This window comes from Microcaecilia unicolor, chromosome 4 (assembly GCF_901765095.1).
Source record: "Microcaecilia unicolor chromosome 4, aMicUni1.1, whole genome shotgun sequence".
Lineage (NCBI taxonomy): Eukaryota > Metazoa > Chordata > Amphibia > Gymnophiona > Siphonopidae > Microcaecilia > Microcaecilia unicolor.
This window is the reverse complement of record NC_044034.1, coordinates 93797578-93809877: the sequence shown is the minus strand read 5'-3', so window position 1 is coordinate 93809877 and position 12300 is coordinate 93797578. Positions and strand designations below refer to the sequence as shown.

The 12300-nt window shown below is 41.4% G+C and overlaps 1 protein-coding gene across 3 annotated transcripts in view; it reads left to right on the top strand.

The window, feature by feature from the left end:
- The window catches only part of RB1 (RB transcriptional corepressor 1), a 462098-nt gene extending 454161 nt beyond the window's left edge, over positions 1–7937 (top strand). For all 3 annotated transcript variants that reach the window (XM_030200484.1, XM_030200483.1, XM_030200482.1), the window contains 2 exons: positions 4697–4746; positions 7118–7937. In XM_030200484.1, the coding sequence (XP_030056344.1) occupies positions 4697–4746; positions 7118–7191 (124 nt within the window). In that variant the 3' untranslated portion in view covers positions 7192–7937. The remainder of the gene's footprint in view (positions 1–4696; positions 4747–7117) is intronic.
- The last annotated feature ends 4363 nt before the right edge of the window (positions 7938–12300 follow it).

The window sequence follows — 12300 nt, the reverse complement described above, 5'->3', positions numbered from 1 at the left end:
CATGGTACTTACAATTGATTCCAACTGATTTGCAGTAGTGGCAACTGGGATTCTGATGTGCTCCTTGTATTGAACTGTAGGAATTTCATGTTTGGAGTAACATTAAAATCCAAGTGCCTGTTCAGTATTTCCTGATTATAAAATAAGGAGATGTGTGATTATTTCTTCATGCCTTTGTTTCCTCCTTTGGTACAGAAATTTGGCCACAGTTATGTATTGATTATGTGCATAGGACCCAACTTTTCAAAATTATTGGGGGTGCTAAGCCCAGTGGAAATAACCCTTTCTTGGACACATACAAGGAATTTTTTCAATATTGGGGGTGTTCACAGCACCCACAGAGTTGGCTCCTGTGATTATGTGAATTACTGCTTAAGGAATTCTTAAGTAAACAAGACTACAAAAAATGCCTGTTTTTTATATTAAAATTTTTAAAAAGGACACTTGGATGATCCAGGAAATTACAGACTAGTGAGCCAGACATTGAGCTGTGCAAAATGGCAGAAGTTACAAGTTAAGAATAAAATTTCCGGGCATATAGGTAACACTTCTTAATAGGTAATGACCAGTATGGGTTTAACAAAAGAGAAGTCACTCCTTACTGATATATTGCATCATACCTGAAGTTATAAATAAGCTTGTAGATAAGGGCAAGCCAACAGGTTCACTGACTTTGTATGTTTAGAAACAGACCCAAGGAAATTAAGATGTCATGAGACCGGAATCAATAAGGGTAAGACGAACTACTACTACTTATCATTTCTATAGCGCTACTAGACGTATGCAGCGCTGTACACTTGAACATGAAGAGACAGTCCCTGCTCGACAGAGCTTACAATCTAATTAGGACAGACAAACAAGAGATAAGGGAATACTAAGGTGAAGATGATAAAATAAGGGTTCTGAACAAGTGAATAAGGGTTAGGAGTTAAAAGCAGCATCAAAAAGGTGGGCTTGTAGCTTAGATTTGAAGACAGCCAGAGATGGAGCTTGACGTACCTGCTCAGGAACTGGTCCTGCACAACAGAGAAGTAAATACTGGAGTGCCCTGTGAATCTATGCTGCAATCAGTGATCTGGAAAGGGAGCAGTGAGTGAGGCAATCAGATTTTCAGATGACACAAGAGGGGCATTTTCAATATGAGGTTTTGCAAAAATCTTCCAAATATCCAGTGCCAAACACGGTAATTTTTGAACCAAAAAACATATCTTTTTGGTTCGAAAATCACCCTATTTTAGACGGTTTTTTTTGTGCTCAGTGCGTCTTTCTTTAAGGGCCATTTTCAAACAAAAGTCCAAGGGAAAAATGCACAAAAACAAGCCTTTGGGATGTCTGGGGGCCAGCAGTCTTATTTATTTATTTATTTATTTATTTTATTTTACAAGGCTTGATATACCACCAAATGCCAAAATGTAGCTCAGAGCAGTTTACAATAAAATAACAGGCTACAAGAAGAGAAAAAAGATTTAGTAGTGTAGTAGGCAAGGGCAAAAAGATGAGTTTTTCCAAAGCAGATTTAAAGTTACGGTAGGAGGATTCTGAGCGAAGGTGGGAAGGCAGTGTGTTCCAGAGCTTAGGGCCAACATAGCTAATGGCTGAGACATGTGTGGATTCATGTCGGATAACAGAGGGAGGAGGGAGTTGAAGCAAACCATGATTTGTAGAGCAGAGCGAGTGAGAGGGGGTAATAAGTGTGAGGAGACGGGAGAAGTAATCTGGGGCCATGGGAAGACAGAATTTGAAAACCAAGATTAGAAGTTTGAATTGAATTCATGCTGACAAGGGTAACCAGTGTTTTCGGTAGACAGAGAAGTAATATGATCAAAAGGCTGAATATGATAGAGAAGGCAAACTGCTGTGGATTGAACTAATTGAACTCATTTTAAAGAATGAAGCAGTAAGCCAACATACAACGAACTACAGTGGTCAAGGTGAATGATTATTAGAGAAAGCATAAGAGAATGAATTGTGGAGAGAGGAAAGACAGCGAATGATGCGTATGTGATAGAGCACAAAGAACGAAGCTTTAACGACAGCATTGATCTGATTTTTGAAAGTAAGCTGTCTGTCAAAGACTACCCCAAGGACTTTCACTGATCCTTGAAAAGCAAGAAGACATTGATCGAGGACAGGACAAGAAGGGGTAAGGGAGTGGGGGTTGGGAAAGTGAATGGCCTTACATTTCTGAGAATTAAGAAATGGATGATGATGACTGAGCCAGAGACTTTAGAAAGGCAAAGGTTATGTTCAGATAGATTAGACTGTGAGGGATGAATACGATACAGAATTTGGATGTTATCAGCATAATAGAAAAATAAGCAGTGATTAGACTGGATAAGGGTAAGAAGCTGAGCAAGAAAAATATGAAAACGTATGGGAGGAAGGATAGAGCCCTGAGGAACACCAGATGCAACAGAGAAAGTGTGAGATTGGATATGATGGTGAGCAACCTGACAAGTGTGGTCAGAGAGATAACTGCAAAACCAGTGAAGGACAGTACCTGTGATGCCAATAGATTGTAGACATTGTAACATTTTAGGAGAAGAGAGTGGTTGACCAGATCAAAAGCAGAGGAAAGATCCAATGAAACTACCATTAGAGAGGTGCATTGGTCTAAGGATGTTTTAAAGGAGTCATGAAAAGCTACTTAGAAGGATTACTGTGCCATGATTCTTACGGATTCTGGCTTGATACGGTTGTAAAACTAATGAAGCTTCAAGAAAGTTGGATAGATGATGATGAAGCACTTTTTCAAGGATTTTTGAACAGGATGGGAGATTGGAGGTAGGCTGATAGTTGGCTGGACAGTTGGGTCAAAATTAAGGTTTCTTCAAGAGAAGGGGTCATGAGAGCATGTTTTCAGGAAGTGGGTACTTATCCAATAGAGAGGCTGAGCTGAATCAAAGGAAGGCGAAGAGAGAATGAGAAGAGAAATGCTGGCCAAGGGTCAGAGGCAGATCCAGAGGGATTTGTAGAAGTAAGAGAATATCATAGTGTCCAAAGAAGATGTGGGGAAGACAGACCAAGAGGACAAGAAGGAAGACCAGTGGGGGGGGGGGGGGGGGGGGGAGGAGGGCAAAGAGAGTATTGTGGAACAGAGTATGCCTGTGGACCAGAGTTGGGAGAAATAGAGCTGGTGATAGGGGAGCGGACAGGATCGAAGGGGGTGCTTGAAGGGAGGAGTACAGTGCTTGGACTTTATTCTTCCACAATAGACCTGTGTGGCCAGAGTTACTAGACTGGCCACACAGACATGGGGCAGCCTAGTGGGCACTGCAGTAAATTTCACATAAATGGTCCCAGGTACACATCACTTCATAACCCCCTTATATTGTATGGTGAGTCTTCTAGGTACAGCATGCCTGCAGGTATCACCTATATATGGGTTCAGTAGGTATTTTGTGGTTTTTGGGGTGCTTACACTTTCCACCACATTTCTACCAGTTAGAGTGGGATATGGGCATGGGTCCCTTAAGAAGAATGGCCATTGTATTTGCAGCTAGAGCCTAGTGTATGTACTGTCACTTTCACTTTTTATAAATAATATAAAAAATACTGGATTCTATGTTAGGCATTATCCTCTGGAAAAGAACCTTGGAGTTATGGACAGCACATTGAAATCCTAAAGCAGTACAGTTCTTTTCACCTCATCTCAAAATAGATAGAGTGAAACTAGAAGAGGTACAGGGAGTGGAAACAAAAATGATAGTGGATGGAATGGCTCTCCTATGAAGAAAGAGGAAAAAAAGGTCACAGAAGATATGATTGAGGTCCATAAGGTCATGAGTAGGTTGAACCAAGTGAACATTAGACATGTTTACTTTTTCAAATAATATTAAACAGTACATAAATAAACCATAATTTGTTGCAGAAAAATGTGGTCACAGCTACTACCAAAGCTGGGTTTAAAAATGGTTTGAGCATATTTCTGGAGAGCAGCTCCATTAGCAGTTATTAGCTAGGTAAACATGGAGATCACCTTCTCTCATTTCTGGGAGTAAGCCACAGGACTGGAATCATCCTATTTGGATCGGTTTGGTACTTTCACGTGACTGGACGGACCACTGTATGAGAAGCATACGGAGCTCAATGGACCAGTTTTATGCTCTTGTACTATCAGCTGGTGAATACAGGCCGAATCAGTGGCAGAGCAGCCTAAAAACAATAGTCAATAACATCAGAGTTTGCTTAGATTTCAGTTGAACAAATGGGGCATATGGAAAATATAAGCTGGGCCTCAGTCTGCTCTATATGTGACAGAAATTCGAATGAAATGGAATGAATGGTTTAAGAGTTATTTTAGGTCAGACAAGCATACACACAGACATGATCTTGACATTTTAATTTCCTTGGGTCTGTTTCTAAACATACAAAGTCAGTAAACCTGTTGGCTTGCCCTTATCTACAAGTTTATTTATAACTTCAGGTATGATGCAATATATCAGTGAGGAGTGACTTCTCTTTTGTTAAACCCATTAAGAAGTGTTTCCCTATATGCCCTGTTGGAAACTAGGCTAAAGGGTATTTTTTTTAAATAAATGCTTCCAAAATCATAACCTCATCTGATACTTAGTGTTTATATACAGTAATTGTGTGGTAGTTTATGGGTTGGTAGCTGTGAACACCTCTTATAGTTCTGATTTCCAAGGACTGTCACCTGAATGCTAATTGTATTTTTTTTTTCTTTTACCTCTAGTAAACACATGCTTGGAGAGTCTAAATTCCAACAAAAGCTGGCTGAAATCCGTAAGTATTGAAAATATTTGTAAACTCCCCTCCCCCCCCTTTTTTTGTCCTCCTACACTGTCTAATGTGAAGGAAAGAGATCATGCTTGAAACTAGCAATTATACAGGATCATTTCAGGTCACATATCACAGGAAAGATTGAAAACATTGAGCACTGACCAGCTGAAAAGACACACATTTATTTATTAAGGTATTTGTACCCCACATTATCCCCACAGACATGCAGGGGAAACAAAAAGGAGGGTAACTTAAAAGTTATTGTCTTGATAGTTCAGAGTTTGGTATGCGTCAAAATCACACTTCTGCTCTCAATGCAGTTCTCTAATAGGTTCAGCTGAGTACAACTGCCAGATGTCATGCACCCAAGGAGCAAACCCCAGTATATGGAATGGTATTCTCTTTTGAAATGATGGGCCTTCCCAGTAAAGACCAGAACACTATTGAACAGCAGATGTAATATGTAGCTATGGATGGATACTGCAGATTTATTAAAATTAAATTTCATCCTTTAGCTCAATGTAATAAACAACCTCCCTTAGAACTGATGAGTCTTTTTCTCAGAAACACCAAATATAAATGACTATCCTGCTTTCTCTGTGGTATAGGTTGAAAGCCTACAACCACATTTTAATGCGGAAAATAATTTTGCAAAAATTTAATAAGCCCATATGTAAAATGAAAATAACAAGTTGCTTTCCTAGTTATATAAATTCAGGATCTGAGCTTACCCTTGACTTCCAGAGTAGAAATGCCAAGGAGCCATAGATTTGTTATAGCCCAAGATATGTAAGCAAAGAATTTTTTTTATTTTAACCACTGCAGTGGAGTAGGATTTTTTTTAATGTGCACTGTGATTCCTTGTTTTGCCTTAGAACTTCTGTTTTCCTCAGTGAGATCTTCCTCCCACTTGCAGACTCAAGTTATCACACCAATAATTTCCAGACTTTTGCAGTTGCTTACCTATTACAGGGGTTCTTCATAGACAGCAGAATAAATCAAGATATCCTGGTGGATGATGTCATCCAGCACTAACATGGATAATTCAGTCTTCTAGATTTTTCTGAGCATGTGCAGAACTTCCCATTCAATCCCATTAGTCTAGTACAGAGCTAAGGCATCAACTCCCTGGAAAGATGGGTGGTTCTGTTTGATTTAAGCTGCTGTCTTCAGTGTGCAAGGCTCTTTAAACCATTATTCCACATGAAAACTTGAGAAACTCTTAGTTTATCATTATGAGTGAGCAAAATATCTATATTATTGAACTATAGACTCACATAGTGTGATACAGACCCAAAGAAACTGAACTAGCAACTGCACAGGCAGTTCTGCACATGTTCAGAAAACCTTTCTAGGTTTTTCTGAGCTCTATCTCTGGTAGTACCATTAGGTGACATTTCACTTGTGTGGCTGATTTATCCTGCTTGTCACTGGGTTAATGATGTGACATTCACAGTGAGCAGTGATGGCCCTACCATTAGGCCAACTGAGGTGGGGGCCTCAGGTGGCACTCTCTTTATGGAGCATCATTCCCCCCTTCCTTTCCTAACTCCCCTCCCCAGCCTACCTTCTGTTTTTGTTTTTCAATAGTCAGTGGTGGCAGCAATCCCCGTACACTGGCACTGGCATCTTCTCTGTATTGTGGGCCAGCTCTTTAACTTCCTCTTTTCTCAGAGGTGGGCTGCAGTACAGAGGAGACACCAGTGACAGGGCAGCATATTGGGGATCACTGCTGCTGCCAACTTTTAAAAACAACAAAAGAAGGTAGGCTCTGGGAGGGGGGAGCGAGTTGTCAGAGAGTGTGGAAAGATGTTGGACGGGGGGGGGGGGGGGGGGGGGGTGCGATCTCATCCCTGCCTCAGGCAGCAGATTGCCATGGGCCACCACTGATGGTGAGGGTCATTAAAAGGAGAAGGTAGGCCACACAATGTTTGTAAATGCAATGCTCTAATACAGTATAGTGCTCTGCGATTATCCTGTGTTCTTTTCAGCTGTAAAGCTAAACTTGCAGGTTCTGCAAATAGCTGAACCCATCAGTTTGTTTTTTGGTATTGAATTTCATACACCCAATGTTATCACTACAACTGTTTAAAATGCTGGGATATTTGGAATACAGTTTTATTAACTTAAAATATTGAAATAGGATTTAAAGGTTATAAAGAGAAAGTTTGGAGTAAAGTATTCAGGTCTTTAAATTAACCATCCAGTCGTGTAATAAGTGCACATGAAAATGACAAGGCTGACGCAAAGTGTGGAACACTGGTGTTGTATTTATATCCTGTCTAGGAAAGTCTAAGGAATTGTTAATTTTCAAAACTTATCAAATGGAAGAAGATGCCATTGTAGTTTTTTTCTGCTTTTTCTCTTTATCTAGCATCCACCAGGACCAGAATGCAGAAACAAAAGCTAGCAGATGGGATGGATACCTCAAGCAAAGAAGAGCAGTGAAATTATTTTCTCAGGAACCTGATTTTGTACTGCTTGCTTTTTCCTAACTTTGTCAATATTTTAGTTTTTGTGTTGATTTTTTTAAACTATTTGTGTTTGATAGCAATATCTATTTGTTTCCTGTGCTTTTCTAACCTTTAAAAATGTATAACATTGATGTATGTTCTACATGAAATATATGCCACAGTTTTATTAATTTATTATGGGTTTTTTAATAATTTTCAGATGGGCAAGTTTGTTATTCCTGGTAAATGCAGCTTAATGGCCCATTGCCCATTAATTTTATCCATACCAACCCTTTCTATCCTAGTATGCTTGATATTAGACAGGGTAATTAAAATGCACTGAATATTTTTTTTGGTCATTAGGTTTTGTTATAATATTTGGAATTTGCACTATTTGCTTACTGTGCAGATTTTAATTTTTGTGAGGGCAACCTAAAAGCAATATGTATCTTTGATGCTACTGAAGCAAATATTCTATACCGTGGGTATTCTGGAAAATTCTAAATGTCTAGTAATTACTTGGCATTCCTTTCTAAAATACAGTAGATGCTGTCAGTATTGTTGCAGACACTTCTTCCATCACAGGGTATAGATGTCGCTCATCTTAGTTCATTACACTGCATGTGATGTATGTGCCTTCATAAACTGAAAATGTATTTTAAAAACAAATTACAGCATTTTTGGCTATTGAAGGGCTGAAAACAGCAAGTGTTAAGTAGCTGTTAATGTAGCACTCCTAGCTCTGGGCAGGGTGGGTGGGAGGGACTGAGGGGAGATGAGTAAAGGTTTTACAGTGACACCTAGTGGTTAAAAGGCAACATTGAATGTGGTGGTGTTGCACCTCTGGAATTTGCCACTACAGCACTTGGCTGATGTTTGAAGGGGCTAGGAAAAATATGGGAAGGCTCTGGGTGAAAGCATCTTAAAATGAGATGGCTAAAAAGACACAAAAAATGACATCTTGGAAGATGTAACAATGTTTTTTGTTGTTGGTTTTTTTTTTTAATATAATGTTTTCTCTCGATTTTGACCCTAAACCCACAAAACCAGTACAAACATTTGTGATATTTAAGAATGACACAATGGGTTTAATAGGTAAGGAAATAAGCCTTTATTTCCTTACCTATTAAAAGCCTGGCTCACTGTGTCCTAAGTTATTCCTAAACTAGACCCATAGTTTTGTGTTTTTGCTTTCGATCTAACTACGCTGGTTTGTTACATTACTAGTATAAATGTTTATTGAATATGCTTTGATTCAGAATACAGTTTTAATTTCATCAACCTGAAGTGGTCTACAAACCCTAAGAGGATAATTTTAAAAGGCATTTCTATGAGTAAGGAAGTGTGTTACCCATGGGAATGCCCTTTTATCAGATAGTCTACCCTGTATGCAGTCACTTTATCACATTCAGGAGAGGTGTTCCAGGAGGTGGTGGCCTAGCAAAGTTTTCATTTATAAGCATGTGCTTACATCTCCATGATAGAACTGCCCACACCATGAAGTAGGTGTAACTCTGTGCAGGTAGTTTTGCTGATGTAATATTCAATGGGACTTTATACACCTAAGTTTGCTTTGCAAATTGATGTAAATTATGTCTGCATATTTATGCAGGCTGTTACAAAAGTACCTTCTAAATGCTTGTTGACTTTTTTGATTTCCAGTTATGTATTCCTGATGAAGGGAAGGGGTACAACCCTTGAAAGCTATTCGTAAATATATTGAATTGATCCAGTAAAAGGGTATCACAGATATCTTGTTTGTTGATGTTAATTTGTACATACCCCAGTGAATTAACTTGCCAACTGCACTGTTATCCAATTATATATTTGGATTTTTTAATCTTTAACGATTTAAATGAGGTTCATTCTTTTTTGGAAATTTATGGGGGGATGTCGGTTTTTTTTGTATTACAGTGGGATGAATGTATAGATTTTTTTGTGTCTAACTCGGGGCTCGAAAAACCCAGGTGCCAGGTTGCCTAAAAAAAAAAAAATATATATATATATATATATATATATATATGGTGCGTGGGGTTTGTACTCTGAAAATAACTTTTTTTTGGCCTTGCCTGCAGTCCCTCTTTCTCCACTGCCAAGGACCAGCCAGCATCTCTCGTCCTCTTGCATACCTCGCTCGGCTTGTCTCCACCCCATCCCCCAGCTCACCTCGATCGCCGACAGTGATTAAGGCAAGCTGTTCTGGCCAACATCGAGGCTTTTCCTCTGTTGGCTCCCGCCTTTTTGTAACTTCATGTTTCTGCACAGGCAGGACCCAACAGAGGAAGACTCCGACGCACCTAGGCAGGACCAAGAAAGGCCCCAACGCCAGCCAGAGTAGCTTGCCTTAATCGCTGCTGGTAGGGCCGGTCTTAGCAAGTGCGGAGCCCTGTGCAGACCAATTTGCTGGGGCCCCACCCAAGCTCCGTCCCCATCCTAGCTCCAGGGCCGGCCATCCCCTCCGAGCGCCAGGATCATCCCCCCCTCCCTCCGAGCTCCAGCGCCCGGCCCCCCTCTGAGCTCCAGGGCTCCTCCCTCCTTCCCAGCTCCAAGTCCTCCCTCTCTCCCTGCCAGCTCCAAGGCCGCCCTCCCTCCCAGCTCCAAGTCCTCCCTCCCTGCCAGCTCCAAGGCCTCCCTCCCTCCCTGCCAGCCAGCTCCAAGGCCTCGCTCCTTGCCAGCTCCAAGGCCTGCCTGCCTCCCTCCCTGCCAGCTCCAAGGCCTCCCTCTGAATTTTAAAAGTTACCTCGTCAGGTTACAGGCAACGGCAGGAGTGAAAAGTGTGCAAGCTGCTTGGCACTTCAGGAGCCTTCCTTTCCCTCTCTCAGCTCTGGTCCCGCCCTCATTTCCTGTTTCCACGAGGGCGGGACCAGAGCTGAGAGAGGGAAAGGAAGGCTCCTGAAGTGCCGAGCAGCTCACAAGCTTTTCACTCCTGCCGCTGCCTGTAACCCAACGAGGTAACTTTTAAAATTCAGAGGGAGGGGGACTGGAACTCGGGCGGGCAGGGTGGAGGCGCGCCGCCCCCTTGAGCACGAGGCCCTATGCGGTCGCTTCGCCCTAAGACCGGCCCTGGCTGCTGGTGATCGAGGTAAGTTTAAAGGACCAGAGGGAGAGGGACAATGATGTATGGTGAAGGGAGGGGGGGGAGGCTGCGGAGGTAAGAGGGACATGTGCTGGACCCTGGAGGGAGTAGGAGGGGCTGAAGTGAAGAGGGACATGTGCTGGGCCCTAGAGGGGGGGCTAGAGGGAGATGGAGATGTGCTGGACCTCAAGGAGAGCTGGAGATGTGCTTCCCTTCCTGGCAGGTCTAGCACGAGAGACACAGTCAGACTGGATTGGGAATTGGGGTGGAACAAAGGTGGAGAGACACTGGACCCACAGAGGGAGAGAGAGAATTATGGCAGACCATGAGGGAAATATGCTGAACCTGGGGTGTAGAAGTTAGGGAAGAGAGAGGGAAGGGAAATGGGACTTGATATACCGCATTCCGTGGTATTTTGCAACTACATTCAAAGTGGTTTACATATATACAAGTACTTATTTTGTACCTGGGGCAATGGAGGGTTAAGTGACTTGCCCACAGGCACAAGGAGCTGCCGGTGATCAAGGTGAGCTGGGGGGGGGGGGGGGGGGGGTTGGGTGGAGCTGTGCAAGACACGGCGAGAGAGATGCTGGCTGGTCCTGAGCGAGGGAGAGAGGGACTGCAGGCAAGGCCAAAAAAAATTATTTTCAGAGTACAAACTCCAGGCACCAGGTCTGATTTTTTTTTTTTTAGGTGCCATGGGGGCCTGGGGTTTGTCAAGCCCTGCACTTAGATGGTGTATTGGTATTTTAAGTCAAAAGTAGGAGAAGGATGGAGCCCCACACAATCACAAACAAAAATAAAACAGCAGGGCAGTGCAACAGAAGAACCAGTCCAAGAAAAGCATAAAAAGCATTTAATGTTCAGTCCATCAATACATGTCATCTGACACAAGCGAGAGGACCTAAAGGACTCAACATGGCCGTGTTTTGGCAACCTGTGCTTGCAGCAGGTGTCACAAATCGCCTGAGCGACGGACAGATGTAAACAGAAAATATAACAGGCAGCTAGATTTTTGGGCTGGCTCATACATCCTAAGCCCTGGTCTAACTTATGTAGAATTTGCTCAGCAGAAAAAAAGAAAATTACATGCAAACTAGTTTAGCCATGTCTTTGAAATGATATATAAATACTAGGTTACAGCTTCTGAAAATCAAATCCATGCCATCTTTCTTTCTTTCAGTTGAGTCCATCCTCTGGAATCCCTGAATATACATTGTTAAATTGAAAGCCTTGATAAAAATGTATCCTATGATATAGAGGATTTGACCATTTTTTTCTCACTGTTCTCAAAAAAACATTATTCCTTTGGATGGCCAGGGTTCTGATTTTAGTTATAGAACTACAGTTAAGTAACAGGATTCTGTATAATGTCTGCTGACTAGTGACTTAGAAATATTAGTGTGCTACAGCCAGAACATCATTTAGTACTGCTTAACATCGATAATGTGCAGCTGCTTTTGCGTTCATAAAGTTTCATTTTGAAAATTTATACTAAAGATGTATAATGGATCACTGTCTTTTATGATTAAAATAGGTATTAAAACAAGGTATTGTCAATATTTTTCATGAGTGTAGTTTTCTGTTTAACACAAAGTATGTTCCACAGAATATTAGAATCACTATGTGGAGCCTGATGTGTAAGTGGGAAGCAGGCATAGATCAACATCTGAAGATGGGAATCAGCCTAATAGTGCTACAGATCAAAAGGGAAAGCAACTGTCAGCCGTAAAAGTGGGCCTTATTGAACCTTAGCCCTAGGTAAACCATTTGGTATGCGAGGTTTGGTCAGCTTCTCAGTCAGCTGTAATGTGGCTTGATCATGCATCGTACTCATATATTTATTGTACATTGGTTTCACTTTATATTTTTCTGTCCTCATGTTGTAACATTCTACAATAAAAATCTACTGTATTGTACTATAAATTCATGTAATGTGATACAAATAATATAGAGGACCTTTTACTGACTCAGCATGCACTAACAGACATTAGCATGGGCTAAATGCTGTGCATCCTGTTTTATACC